We start from the raw sequence: 15,571 nt of genomic DNA, 5'->3' as shown, positions 1-15,571 counted from the left end.
GAAAAACAACTTGCAAACTGTTTGGGAAAAAAAGACACAAAACATGGTTTACATTTTGTCTTCTCTCGTCATTTACAAGTGGCTTCATCGTTCATTCTTCACTGAATCATAAATACACGCCTTAAATGAAGTGCTTTGCTTTTTCCGTCGCCTTGGTTCCACACCCCGTCTCTCTCAGCAGCTGTCACAGGTCACCGTTGTTATGGACCTGATTCTTTGTTTTTGTCTGGTGTGCTGGCACACGGAGCTGAGATCTGAGGCGTCTGCCGTCTCAGGAAATCACAAGCGTTTTCCTGAAGCGCTGGAACTTCCTGTGAGCTGACAGTTACAGCGTGGAGGCGCTCGGATCAGTTAGGGAAAGAAGACAGGTATGAAAGGTATTTATTATGGACAGCTAAAAACAACTAGATTCAGCCCAGAAGTTTTGAATGGCTCATCATAGTTGTCCACTGGTTTGAGATTGTTTATCGTCTTCTTTTTTTCAGTCTGCATGTGTCCTCAGTTGCTGTACCAAACCTGTTGTTTTTTATAGCCCTTCCTGTCATAACTAATGTTTCTAGCAGTATCAAGTTGTTCTTTGCAGAACCCTTCTCCGTCAAACCTTTGGCCCTTCGTGACCTGGATGTTTTAGCTGTTTGAAACCAGAGCAGGGAGACCTTCACCATGTCAGCACTGATTTGAACTGTCACTCTGTGAGGCTTCTGAAGAATGCAGCATCCATGTTTCTCCATGACAGAAAACAACTAAACCTGCTGCACAGAGCAGACTGGGGAAGCACTGCACTCCAGTGGCAGACACACTGCAGTGCTGATGGTCACTGGGTGCCTCTGTGATTTCCTTAGAAATGTTCCCCCACATTTCACCATAATTCCTGCAGTATGCTTCATGGTACTGTCTTCTTCACACCTTTCGAGCTGTCCACAGCATGGCTCTGCTGTCTGTGCCCCATCATCCCACTTTCAGCAGAGTTAAGACCCCATCTATAACTCTCCCTCTCTGAATGACCAATATTAAGAGGAATTTGCTCCCCAAAGTCCAAAGTAGATTGACTGAAATTAAGCATCTGCATTCTGTTCCCATGCACAATACATTACACCGCTGTAACCAGGACTTGCTGCCCACTGAGACTCACCTAGAATAGTTATTTAAGTTATTTACTGTACTTCTTTGCAGTGTCCATGTTGTTTAAACACTTTTTTAATTGCCTGTTTTGTCTATAAAATAATGAGAGTTTGATGAGAAGTGAATATGAAGCTGGAGCCAGACAACAGTTAGCGTAGCTTAGCATAAAGACTGCAGACAGGGGAAAACAGCTAGCCTCTACGAGACCTCTACAGCTCACTATAAACACGATCTTGTTTGTTTAATCCGTACAAAAACGGAAGTGTAAATGACAAATTGTTTCTTGGCTGGGAGCATGTTAAGATAAGTGCTAATCCTAAATGTAAGGTTAAGATCTTGTTATTCTCATTTGAAAACATGTGCAGCTGTGCGTAAAACAAAGAAAATAGCACTTTTCATTTATGACATGAATGTCAGAAGTTGATAAAATCCAAGTTTGTGAAAAAAGAAAAAGAACAGAAGAGCAGTTACTGATGCTGGTTGTGGATTATGTCACCGTGTTCAGTTTTAACCAGGTAAACAATAACACATCTGAAAGTAACTCCTCCTGAGCCCTGCTTCCTCCTCAACAATGCCTCCTCCGGTCCTCCTCCATATTCCCTATATGGAACCTCAGAACACCTGTTCCCAGCCAATCCAGACACAGTGAGACACATAGCTCCTCCCACTGCAGCGGATGGTGTTACCATGGGTTACAGGGTGGTGGCCAGCTCTGTCTCCATCCCTCTGTTGAGGAGACTTTCCTCCTCATCTCCTCTAGATTCAGCAGTACCACGCTGCAGCAGCTTTCACTGCCAGATTAAGACACACTGTGTGAGGAGGAAATCAGAGTCCTGACAGTCCGTCAATAGTTCGTAATAATTCAGCAGACTCAGAGTGGTCATGGTGCCAGATTTGCTCCCTCAGATGCTGCGTCTGTAAATCCAGACAGCTGCTGAGTGTTGGCAATGTGAAGCTGTGTTCATGCTTTATTTATTAAGTCTAAACAACTGATCAAACAGCTAACACAGACTGCGAGCACATGAAGCCATAAAACATACACGAATCAATTTCTAGTAATTCATATTGATTTATGAAACAAAGTCAGTGACATCCAGCGTTTGACATCAATGTCTATTCTTTCCTTCCTGCTTGTTTCCTCTCTCCACTCACGTCCACTTGTCTTCCACAACAAAGACGTGGGTTAAAGTCCAACTGAAATCACTTCTGTCACCCTATGGCACTTACAGATCTGGGCCTTCGAATTTAATATTTATGTTTTGTATTGAAGGAAAGAAAAAAAAGCTTTTGGGATATTTATAAGTTCTCCTTTAACTCTTATAGTGACAGCAGATCCAGCTCTGAGACACCACAGGCATGCACCAGTGCTGCACTGCACTGTGGTAATTGTAACAGCCATGCTAGCAGCTCTGTGAGGTAGCCTCTTAGGCTGCGGAGCCTTTAGCTTAACGCTAACCGCTGCAATCACACACTGCGAACATAGGGATATTTATTTGTTCAGCTTGTAACAGTATAGTAGTAGTATATTCACCAGCTTAGTTTAGCATGTTAGCTTGCCAGTGTTTGAAACTTAGTCCTTAACACAAAGAACAGCTGAGGCTAATGTGAATGTCATTAGCTTTGCAGGGATTTGGTGATAATCCAAAGTTGTGGACAAGTTAGTACTTTAACCTGATGATGTCGCTGGAGAAAAAGCTGCAGGATCGCCAGAGCCAGTAGGAGTCATCTTCTTGGGATAATGAATGTTTGCAAAATTTGATGGCAATCCAGGACATAGTCGTTGAGATATTTTAGGGCCCACAGCTCATTTTTGTTCCAGGGCGACTAAGTGTGTTATTCAGGGAAGAAGCCTGACGTATCTTATTCTTTAAGAACGCTAGCTTTGGCTTCATGACGCATTCTGCTTGATTTCAGTTTCTTTTATGCCTGCATCTGTTTTCCTGCAGATATTAAACTGATTTCATTCAGATTGACAAACTGCTGTGTGAACTGAACAGAACAATTGTCTAATGTTATAAGCAGCAGCAGATTAGAGTCCACTCATACTGCTGATCTCACTACTTGTCCTACATCTGTTCCTGGATGCCAGGACCGTGCCCTTCCTGTCCAGAGACCAGACTCCCCCCCCCCCCGCCTCCACCAACTGTTTAGCGGGCACGCTGCCAACTTTCCCCTCTAATTATCTAACACTCCCCCGTCTCTGCTCTCAGGAGGGGGGGCGTTTGTTTTGTTTCATGGAATGGCACTTCAGCAAGAAGGGAAGGGGGGTGTCACCGCGCTGTCTCAGTCGTTGGGCGTGGCTGCACCTTTGACATTTTCACTTTTCAGAATCCACCTCTGACATTCAGAAATCAGACTTTGTCATCTTCCCCCGCAGAGATGACCACCCACGCACCCACTCACGGAGCGGCCCTCGCAGCCCTCTGGGAGAGGAAATAGTAGCAGTAAAGCCATTTGCTGCCCACCATGTTGTCATGGAAACTGGACCGACATGGACTCAGAGTGTTTTCCATGGCCACTTGTGCAGAGATGTTTTGTCTGTTACAGTATGAGTCAAGAATTAACAATGTGTGTTATTGATCACCATGCAGCACTGATTTATTTATACCTCACAGCTATCTGTTCTCTGAGAGGCTCAGGGAAAAGTGGAAAATGTCCATTACAAACCACAATTCATGTATATACATCATGCTTACAATGGCAATCTAACTTTTACTTTCAGCCAGATGATAAGCTCATGAAGGTAAATCTCCATATGAGATGACTCTTTTTCTGTGCTTTTAAATGTATATGGTTCATTTATTACTTAAATTGTGATGCTTCAATAGTTTAATGCATGACTTATAATAGATACACTGATAATGTTATGTCCAGTTGTTAGAGGTTGATACAAGACTTACAACATCCTGATAACCTCATCACAACTGATTCATGCTCTTGCGTGGTTTGTATAATGCTATTCATTATACCCACCCAGCTGCTTATCTTTATTAAATAATTTGCTATCTAAATAGGATACATTGCTTTCATTAGAACATTTTCTGATGTCCCTATTATGTTATTCTGGTGTGTTGAGGATATTTAAAAGACCAGTGAGAATTAGAAACCTTAAAAATGCTCTCAGGGTTTATTTCTAGTTGAAAAGACAGAATTATGTGCACAAACTTGAAGCCTTAACAAAGAATTGTGGTTACTGTATGTAGTTAATACATATTTCTGAGCATTTACGTCATGGACTAAGACAGGAGACATGCCAAACCCGCTCCAGCATGAATCATATTATTATTTGTAACAGTACTGATTTTCTGTGGGGAACTTGTGTCTCTCCAACAAACCACATCTGTGCTTCAGTAATCTCATCTTTTACCTTCTTGCATGCAAGAACTGATTGAAAATTGAGTTACACTAACCATAAGCACAGTAAGTGGTCAGTAGCTCGAGTAGCTCTTGCTTCTGACACACTAATTGGATTGAGTGTCTTTTTATATTAGAGAAGGTCAGTGGAATCCACATTATGGAAACAAGAAGTACAAGAAATACATATCTCACTCCACATACTAAACACATTCAGGATCTCCTGTGCTGTGGCTGCAGTGTGATGTGCAGATGTATGGACAGTAATAGACAGGCGGTGCAGTGCTCTGCAGAGAGTGAAATGCATCAAATGAATTACAATCTTGTGCAACAAAACATCTGATGCTAAAAAGTGTCATGTTTGCAAAGTCTGAAAACACTGGTCTCAGCAGAAGTTTGCAGGATTGTGGAGGGTAACAATCAATATTATGAGTGCAGTGAGGTTTCCCGTTTTACTGCAAAGTGAGAGATTTGAGCTGCTGTCAGTGGTGAAACTCTGCAAGTAGGACGGGAATTAAACTAAGAAAGAAATTAAAATAATGTTGAAGTGACAGATTTTAAGCATGATATCTCCCTACCAATGGAAGCTTTTTGGAACAGAGGTTTCCAGGCAGAATATTTTACGTTGTAGCTACAACAGAGGTGTGTTGACTGCTACAGGGCTGCCGCTATAAAGGTGGGAGACCGACAAGAGAAAAAAGGAATGGACTAAATGAAACCAGCAGTAGCTGAAATGCTGTCTTTTTTCCATTGCTATGTGTCAAACCCAACACTACATTTCCCATAATGCAGCCTATAGCATAATTTTGTAGAAAATAACATGTGGTGACTCTTCACTCTGCTTTCTGTCACAGGCCAGTACTACTCCATGCAATCTGCTCATGATTCAGCCTTCTCTCTGTCCTTCACCATGTGTGCAATGTGGCTGCAGAGACATCTGAGCTTCCCAACGGGGATCAGTGTAACATCATCATGTCCTTCAGTAAACTGGTCTGATGCTGTCCATATGAACTTACTGTGACAGCTGCGAGTATCAGACATGTCTTAAGATACAATAACTAAAATGATGAAGTTGTACCGAATGGCTTTAATAAGAACAATTTAAGGGTTGTCAGATGGTGAAAAATCTCTCTGGCTGATTATTCTCCCTCAGTACAGCTGCAGAACATCTGGATCTTCAGTTCATGTTCACATTATCACTCTTGGTGACTTTCTGCCAAAGTTAGAATAGTTTTGGTTATTTGGATAGTGAGTCATCCCGTTTTATTGCATTACTTTTTTCACTGTCAGTCACATCTGTTCAAACCACACCCACACACTTCTGATATGGCAGGTTACCTGATTTTTTTAAACAGATAATAACCAAATATATATGACTAATCAATCACTCAAATAATACTACAGGCACATCACTGTCCTTTCCTGCAGTGTAACACACTGAATGTCATGCCCTCAAATCCTCGTCTGCGTTGGTATTTAAGCTGCCAGTGAGACAGCTGACAGTGTAAGGAAAACCAAACATATGTTGAGGTGTGTGAGGGAGCGCAGGGTGTGGTGCTGAAGGGACAGCGCCCTTCATTGTTGGACTGGGTGTGACTTTGAGGAACTCTCCGTGGTGCTGATCGCTTCTTGACCTCCAACTTTGTGCCAGAGACGCCCCTCAGAGACGCACCGGCTGCAGACGAGACCGCGTCACACATGTGATTTACGAGATTTCACAGCTTTCAGACTCAAAGACGGGCAGGTCACCGTACCCTGATGGATTAGAGCTGTGCAGAATCAAGTCTTTACTTTGGATAAGAGAGGACTGATCATTTCCGGAGTAACATCTGATGCGCTCCTGCCAGCGCCAGTCTCAGGACGGGTTCACACAGGCTACAGGTAATCCCTCATCGGGGCACATCCCCCTCCTCCTGTAGCCTATTGGATCTTTATTTTGACATAGCTAGATTATAGCTCTCTCCCCTCATATGCTGACTTGTAACTCGTGAAATCGGCTGCAGGCTAGGAGCTAATTTAGACTCATGAGTAAGCAATTCAAAAGTGTTTGCTGATCTGTAGGAGGATCATAGACCAGGAGAGCCAGCGGAAGGTTTTCTCATATCATACTCTCATATCAGCTGGTATCAGGTGGATTCACGGTGCATTTCTCTCTCTATAGTGGGAGTGTTTTCATGCAGCATTAGCCTTACAGATTTTTTTTTTTTTTTTTTCCTTTGCGCTTTTGTCACAGTGCGACCACCTGCGCTTGAAACCCGGCAAAGGCGGTGGCTGTCCAAGCTGAAAAAAAAAGGCACACACAAGGAGCTGAGACGCGGAGCATTTGTGCAGCTACTCCCCCAGAATCCTCACAGTCACCCCACGCCTGCAAGGCATGTCGACCGCCGGGGAAGTGCCAGCCTTCTTCAAGAGCATGGGCTCTGACAGCCCCGCCAGGCCGAGGCAGAAATTCTGTGGCATGTTCTGCCCGGTGGAAGGCTCGTCGGACAGCAAGACGCTCGACTTCGATGCGCTCTCGGCGTGCAGGGGCAAGAGTGACGGGCGAGTCATTGACCGGCAGACCGACATCTCCCAGCCGAGGAAGGTGGAGATAAGGGAGAGCACAGGGAAGGAAGCGCTACAGAATCTGGATGATAAAAGGGTAATTGTCTGCTATTTTGCATGCCAATTATGTGTGTTTCCGTGCCTCTCTTTCTCAATTTATGTTACTTTTATATATTTCGTTTTCTGTCTAATTTCTGTCACCCAACATTCAGATCTTTGCACAAACCTGCGCCATTTTTTATCTAAAAGTGTTTCACTGACAGCCTGTGACACTCATTCGAGTTTATTTAAGCCTATAGCCGATGTGCAACTTGCCCTGACTACATTTCCCAGAAAGCACTGTGATGTAACAGAGCGGCTGGAGGGCCCACCATGCAGAGCTGCTGCCAGAGGGAGTGGCTCCTGTTTAGTTCCAGCTTACATTGCTTTTGATTTGATCCCCTCTGCTGCAAAGTGCTGCTGGCCGGCTGATAATACAGCCCTGTGGAGGGGGTGTTAATGAACTGCTCATGAACTGTAAACACCAACATCAGAATGAGGAGAAATCAGCATTAATTAAGCCTGGTTATAGGTGGGACACACACATATGAACATACAGTTCTGGGTGCTTTGGTGATGTGATGCGTGTTTGCAGCATTATGTTGTTCGTGGTTGCCTAACAGCTGAGTTGAGGGCGTGGAGCTGCTCTGATCAGCATGACTTGCAGGAAAATCTGTCAACTTTTCTGCTGCTAGTTCAAACTCACTGTCCAGGTTTTACAGCTGCGTGCTACACCCTGGCACGCACAGCGCTTCCTTTACTTAATATATAAGCACTCAGGATGCTGTTAAAAGCTTTGGGTAGTGGTATGGAGTGTCATGGCATCATGTTGCATATTGATTGGAAGCATTAGCCACACAATCTGCTCTTTCCCTACTCTCTTTTCAAGCTCTTTAGGTCTTACATGTATAGTAGTTTGCCCTCCTCTTCTTTGATAACACAATACACATTTGATGGCTTAAGAATAAAAGAAATAATATAGTGAAGGTATGTATGAATGTCAGCTTGCATTTTAGGACTAATAAGCAGACTGCAGTAGTGGAAGTGAATTCACTCAGTCCTGAATTTAAGCACAATTGTAATATTTGGAGTATTTCCATTTTCTGCTGTTTTTCACATTCACTGCATTACTTTTCAGAAGCAAATATTGTACATCTGCTCCACTACATTTATTCGTTTTTAGTGATTTTGCAGCTCCAGATTAAAAGACGTCATACAATCATCAAATAATTTAAGATAAAGCTAAAACTTAATTGATCCCTGGGAGAAAATTCACAAGCTATCCAGCAGTGTATAAATAAATTACAATTAGCCCCACCATTACCCTCTGCAAGATAATGAACACATTCATGCTTTACTAATTATAATCCAATGATATAATTTTATCCAGAAATGGCCAAATCTGAGTACTTTTACTTTTAGTACTTAAAGTCATTTTTATTAAGTAAAACACTGAATGCATAAATTCTACTTGTAACAAACTTGCTCCTTTTTCCTAATTAAAAGGTCTTCTTCCATCACTGGCAGACTACTTCATATAAAGGTTGGACTTTGAATAACATGCACAGCATTTTTAAAGGTACACTGTTGAAGCGACACACTCTTTTGTCTGAAGTTACAGCCTTACCTGGTCTGATATGACCAATGAAGTCTGGTGATTAGCTAATATTAGCAACTGTGACATACTGAAGCCGGTCCAAGCACATATTCTTGCTTTAAATGACTAATGATTGGGGCAGAGATCGAGCACGAAGCATTAGGATATTGCATCTCTCCTCAGTCTGATTTCATTCTGTCATCACACATCAGTTTTATTTCATATGCTGTTAAATTCTCTATTGTCCTCAAACGGTGGAAAAGATAAACCCCATCGTCTCCACTGCCCCCCCGACCATAACAAGTGTCACTTCATGTGTCTGTTCACATCCTGAAAACCACGTTGACTGTATAAACTAGACAGAAACAGTGATTCCAGTAAGTTGTTGAAAGTAGAGCATCAGAGCTGGGCATGGTCTCATCCTGTGCTCTTGCAGAGATTATACTCTAATAAAACTCAGATTTTGGACCACAGCAGATGAAGTAGCTGGAGTTAAGATGGCTGCTGGGTGTTTCTTCATTTGTTCACTTGGTGCCCTCTCCCTGCCTTCACTAATCCAAGGAGAGCGATTGATGGCATTAGTGGCTCTTTCCTGTCAATGGAGCAGGGCGAGGCTCTGCGCATGCTCCGTGCGGTTCTTTTATGGGGAAGAGGCTCGCCAGTGGTCCCTCCCTCCCCTCTTGTCTGACTCCGTCTGGGAAGGAGAAGGTTTGGTGCATCGGCGGAGACCGGGAGGCTGCCAGGACGCGATCCGGAGTTGAGAGATAGTTTGATTCTTTACGTTTTGTGGCCTCCCAAGGATCAGCTGCGACCATCCCGCCTTCTTCTTCGTCATCCTCATCATTATCATCCTCGTTTCAGACCGGCGAGCGGCGGTAATCCGTACATCCCGTTGCATTGATTGCGGTCCACGGCGCAGCGCAAGACGAACCCCCGGCGAAGATGTCTGGCTATCAGGGCAAGAAGAACATCCCCCGCATCACAGTGAGTGTTGGGGCGTTTTTAATGTAGAAGCGGCTGAGATTAGATCCAGCCGGGTGTCCGGTGTCTGGGCCTGCGGGTGTGGGTGCGGGATGTCACCGGGGCGGCATGGTCCTGCGCCGCCGCTGCGCTCCTCGACACATCAGAGCTGCTGGGAGCAGCAGGGTACGAGCTGCTTTCTCCAATGCATTTTTGCAGACGCGTCTTGGGTTTGATTGTGAAACCTGCCTCGCGGAGAGCAAACGCGCGCTCGGGTCGAGAAATCAGCGAGGCCAAAGACAGCGTGGTGAGCGTGAAAATGTGCCTTTTTTTGCAGCATCTTTGCGACAAGTGCTCATCTCCGGATCAAACCGAGCCACTGGTTAACCTCAGACACCCGTCCGTGCTGCACATTCACGCTCGGTCTGCCATTCTTTGTCACGGTATGCATGGCTGTTGAGATTTCACGCCGGTGGTCTTTGTTAGGCGGTGTGTCTGGTGGCCGGGAATCACTGCACACCAACTGGTGGGGCAAATGCTTCCCTGCATCCACTGTAACACTCAGCACCCGGCTGCCCCCCCCCCCCCCCCCCCCCCCCCCCCCCCGGGCTGTCCTTTCACGTTGGAAAAGCTGGCTTCGATTTGTGATTGTGTTTTCAAAGGCGCATTTAAGGGCACAATACTAGTGGCACTGTGGGGCAGATTATTTCCCTGAATTCATAGCGGAGCTGCAGATATGGTGGTGGTGGTGGTGGTTGAATGGAAAGTAGAGAATAGGGAGGGGAAGGGAGGGGAGCCAGGGGAAGGGAGGGGACAGCGGGTCCTATTTCCTTCCATGTTTCTCTCTCAGCTGTGTAATGAAGGGAGGATGCATGCAGGCAGAGCTGATCAGGAAGGAGGTCACTGTCTTAGTGGAGTGAAATAATTGGGTTGAAATGTCAAAAATGGCTCAGAACAAAGGCCTCGTGAAGGGAGTGCTGTGTCTTATTTTGGGCTTGCTTTGAGCGGACAGAAAGATGCATTACTAAATAAAACATCTACTTACACTCATCTGACAGACCTACCAAGGATGGTAGGGGTCCAGGTATTAAGGTGGCCCTTAACCCTCTGTGTGACATGACTGATGTGAACCTTTCAGCCAAAATAAAATTGAAAAATAAAGTCTGAAAAATAAAATTCCCTCTCCAAATTCATACTATAGAAACTCTACTCAGGACAAATGCATGATGTGAGTGGGCTGACAGCTTTTAGGGTCCTCTTAGGTCCATTGTCTCAAACCCCATTCCCTCTTATTTATACTCTATTAGAAAAGGCCTGAACCTGCAGCCATCCTGCAGCTACCAGAGCAAACCATAACCGAGCTGACCAGCAGCTCACCTCAGCTCGAACAGGACACCTCCTGGCACCGTGTGCTCATGTTCATGCAGATGTTTGACGTTGGACAAATGTGAACGTCCGCAGAGAAGGGTGTCCTGACTAACTGTAGGTCGAAGAGCCTCTCAGAGGAGATGATGTGCACGCCTCCGAACGACACCTGTGCTCGTGCGCGTGCATGTGGACCTGGAGAAACAGCACTTACTGTGCTGACGGTTAGGTGATTGAATATTAATTGACAGCAGTTTCGGATTATTGGTTAATTGTTTGGTCGAGCAAGGAGTCCAAACGTTCTGTTTTCTGCCTTTCAAATGTGAAAGAAAATATCTGTTTCAGCGGCTCGTTCATTTAAGCTTTGAAAGGAAACTCTGTGATGAATCATTTCGTCTTGACTCTCTGGAGTGTGTTTGAGACGCAGCAGCTGGTTGGTGGAGAGATCAGAGGATTAGCAGGGGTTGTAGTCCCAGCAGTGATTAAGCCAGACCTAAATGGATAGACTTCCTATTCTTGAACAGTGCATGAAAGAAAAAGGGGGTCAGAGGCAGAATAGATTTTTGTTTAAATGTAGTTTTGCATTAAGCATTGGGATTTAATTTTTCCAGCTGGTCTCAACCTTATGAGCTCCAAACCTGCGTCTGTAACCGCTGACCAGGCGTCGGCGTGAAGAGTGGACGTTATTAAACCAAACAGAGGCTGCCGAGGAAATGAATGAGGGTAAATTGAATAAAAACTAAACAGGAAAGGCTGCAGCAGTGACAAAGGAACTCTGTGTGTCCCCTGCCCTTCTGCACAAGATAATCACATTTCAAGTTCACATCTCACATAAGGCTGAATTCGAATATTCCGTCCATCCGTCCATCTCCAGTCATTATGGGTGGAGTGCTGGTAGAGCTGACTGGTTTGGGCCAGATGGAGTCAAGTCAGCTGCACAGGCAGGGACGTACTTAAGGCAGAGCTCATCAAATATGAATGAACCTCCACAAGTTCACCACCTGGGTTTGGCGAGTCTGCGACTCATGTTTGTTCTCCGTATTCCTGATAGAGCAGAGTTAAAAGGTGTGCGAGCGGTGAGCATCCAGTCCAGTAGGGCTGCAGCTAATGATTGTTTGGGTGGAACGATTCATCATTTGGTGTTTAAAATGGGAAAAAAATACAAAGATGCTCACTTCACAGCTGTCAGTTTGACAATTTTTGATCACTGATGAAGTATTAAAGCTCTGACGACATTCTCATATTTGCTGTTTTTCTCAGTTTTCCATCACTGTAAATGGAATATCTTTGGGTTTTAGACTGTTGATTGGACAAAACAAGTAACCTGAAGGTGGGACGTTGGACATTGGAAGTATTTTTTTCTCATTTCTAAGACTAAACTGCTAATCAGTTAATCAGAAAAATACTCATTAGTTGCAGCAGTTTAAATGATATTAAACTGAGAAAACCGGCAAAACCCAACATTTGTGAAGCTGGAGCCAGAGAGTGTTTGGCTTTTTTGCTCGATAAATAACCTATACCATCAACAGATTATCGGAATCGTCTAACAATTCTCGTCTCTTGATCAGCTAATCGATTAAATGGCTGATCCCTTCAGACAAACAAGCAGGCTGCCTTGACTTGCGAAGGATACAAATCCAGATGAAATCGAAGTGAAAAAGAGCCACAGAGATGATGTTTTAGTAAAGATAATGCACCTCTGATGTCCATGTTAAGGGAAGGTAAAAATAGAGCGAGGCTATAATAAGACTGTCCTGGATTAAAGTCTCTGTGACTTCAATCCCCAGCGGATGAGCGATCATTAGGCTGTCTGTTAGTATACCTGTAGTACAGCAGTCGTCCCCGGTGGCAGCTCGGTGTGTGTGTTGTTCCCGCTGAGGTGGCGTCAGCCCCTCCATGCTGTTATCTCACAGTGCACAGCAGCCCGGGGCTCTGTCTGCTCCCCCATCACACACAGCGTGCTGCTCTCCAGTCCACCCACCCGCCCGCTCAGCATGGCTGTTTTCACACTCGCTATCTTCCCGAATTCCCCCATTCATAAAGCCAGAGGTCGGAGAAAATGCGCAGTGTGTGTGTGTGTGTGTGTGTTTGTGTGTGTGTGTGTGTGTGTGTTTGTCCGTGTGTGTGTGTGTACTGAAGGTGAACTTTCATTAATCAGCAGCTGGACAATGGAGAAAAGTTGAGAAAACTCTGAAACAGGCTGCAGAAAGAGGTCAGTGAGGGGATTTTTCATACAACTGAAGGAATCAGTTCAGCTGAGGAGCCAATTCATGTGAATTTTACATTGTCGAAGAGAGATTTTAAGGTCGTTCTTAAGTGCAGGAGAGGAATTTCATATTCAGAGGCAGAATGGATGAATTTTTCTGAATGTTTCAGCTTGTTAAAGAGAGAATTTCAGTGAATTTTTCAGTCAAAGGAAGATTTTGAGGTGGATTTGTGATCAATGAAGAGAGAATTTAGGTGAACTAAGTTAAGTTTAATTAAGTTTATGAAGTAAAGTTTATGCTCAGAGGGGGGTTTTAAGTGGATTTTTAGAGACAGACAGAGAGTTCACAGCAGGTACGGGAAATGAATGAGTCTAGTTTGTGTGAAAAGCTGACGCCTCAAACTGTGGGTGTGCACATATACATGGAGGTCACACTATCAATCCAAAGCTCCCAATACCTGTTTAACACACACACACACACACACACACACACACACACACACACACACACACACACACACACACACACACACACACACACCCCACTCAGGTATATTCTTGTATCTAGTTTGTTAAACACAAATGTGACTTCGTTTCATTCCTGTTTTGCCAGTCAGTCAGACAGAAAGTGTTCCGTTCCAAATAAAACAGAAAATAGTGGGCGAGCGTCTTTACAGCAGTTGTCTGAACATGCATGGAGGTGATTTTTGGTAGCGGGCTGCTTTTTGAATAATCCAGAACGCGCATAAATCATAGCGCTGGATGTCTGACCTGGCAGCGTTCTGCACCTGACCGCACAAATGTTCCCAGGATCTTTTCCATTTGGACAACAACACATGACGTTGCCGGGTTACGTCGAACGCTGGCAGAGGTTTTCGTTGCGCCACAGCCGATTTTGTCCTGATTCCTTGAAACCTCTTTTCCTCCTTTGAGTGGTTCAGTTTTCACCTGTGTGCTGCTGCAGCTCTGTTTGTATGCAACTTGCTCCAATAAACTACAGGAGTCATATGATACAACGGATCAATCTGACTGGCTGTAATAGAGAAATAATCAATATTGTCAGACTCCATCATCAGTTGTAGTTTCTTTCATACCCAGAAGCCTTTAGCATTAGAGCCTGTGTTTGTTTAAAGCTGCTATAATCAAAGTTTTTATATTGAAAATGGCTCACATTGTTGCCGATCCATCTGTTTCTCACCTGTCTGAGTAACTTGGATTTAGCTGGCCTTGCTAGCACTTTAGCACACTTACTTTTTATTGTTCCTCCAGAGATTCGTTCAGCTTTATTTCCGGCCTGCATTCTTCCCCGTGGTCACGCAGGCCACCCCTCGCAAAGCTTTTACGTCCCCCATGTGGGGCCTTCCCTCCGTTTTAGAAGAACCAGGATGTTTTCTCTGAGCAGACCGACGCGGCACAAAAGTTTCGCCTTCAACGAAATAATCAATGAATGATTTAGCATGCTAGATATCTTCAGAGGCTTCTTGCTAGGCATGATGGTATGTTTTGCTGGTGTGCTATTTCCATAAGTGGGGTTAAGTGTTGGAGTCTGGAATGAAAACACAGCAGTTTAGGAACAGTGAACCCACTGAGTGCTGTCCACATCCTGTTTGTGTAGCCCTGAGAGGTTCCCATGAAGCAGAGGTCACTGTCATGTTTGGCTCTGATCCAGCACAACCAGACACTTTCTCCAACCCCCCCTGAGCTCCAAAACAATTAGAGAATTATAGAGTCTGGATTCTGGGAAAGTAATTGTTCCGCTAATTTAGCGTCTTTTCAGTGTCGTGCAGCTGAAGCGGACCCTTTGAGACACCTTTTCAGTGGGACGTTTTCAACAACAAGCCCGTCTTTACGGATCAAAGCGGAGAAGTTGAGCTGTTTCTGAAAAGATCATTTTGCGTCTCAGCCTTGGCTCGTGCAGCTTTGCGTCTGTGCGAAAAGTGTCGACATGAGAACCGAAGTCTGTTGGCGAACTCCAGGACGTAATGCGATAATGACAGTCATCATGAGGCACATGATGTAGTGCAAAAGCAGTTGTTGGGATGAGAACAGGCCAGCGTCGGGCTGGAGCAGTCTGCCGCACAATGATCGAAGATTACCACATAAGCTGTTTGCATTAGTTCCATCAGTGCTGTCAGGGCGTCGCCGCACCTTTCAGATGACAACTGCAAAGCATTTTCCAGACCTGATGCGGTCAGCTGAAGGCCTCAAGCGCGTGTATGCATGGGTTTGTGCGTGTCTTCCTCCCTTCATTGAAAAGCCGTGAGTGTGTGGCTGCCAACACAAGATGTTTACGCAAAGAGGATATGACTTCATGACACATGTGTGTCCTCCATGTGTTGGTCGGGCGACTGTGCAGCTGCAGTAAGAACAAAAAAGATTAGATA

General features: G+C 44.7%; 2 protein-coding genes across 4 annotated transcripts in view; one reads left to right on the top strand and one right to left on the bottom strand.

Moving 5' to 3' along the window:
• barhl1b (BarH-like homeobox 1b) overlaps positions 1-15,571 on the bottom strand; it is a 336,897-nt gene that overhangs the window by 102,647 nt on the left and 218,679 nt on the right. The window lies entirely within an intron of this gene.
• dpysl2b (dihydropyrimidinase like 2b) overlaps positions 5,981-15,571 on the top strand; it is a 28,852-nt gene continuing 19,261 nt past the window's right edge. Inside the window, exons 1-2 of one of the 3 annotated variants that reach the window (XM_070988295.1) lie at positions 5,981-6,357; positions 6,710-7,117. In XM_070988295.1, the coding sequence (XP_070844396.1) occupies positions 6,851-7,117 (267 nt within the window). In that variant the 5' untranslated portion in view covers positions 5,981-6,357; positions 6,710-6,850. Of the gene's footprint in view, positions 6,358-6,518; positions 7,118-9,338; positions 9,641-15,571 lie in introns of those variants that run through there. The other 2 variants (XM_070988294.1, XM_070988296.1) reach the window with 2 other exon arrangements.

The sequence above is a fragment of the Chaetodon trifascialis genome, chromosome 20 (assembly GCF_039877785.1).
Source record: "Chaetodon trifascialis isolate fChaTrf1 chromosome 20, fChaTrf1.hap1, whole genome shotgun sequence".
NCBI lineage: Eukaryota > Metazoa > Chordata > Actinopteri > Chaetodontiformes > Chaetodontidae > Chaetodon > Chaetodon trifascialis.
This window is presented reverse-complemented; position numbering and strand designations above follow the sequence as displayed.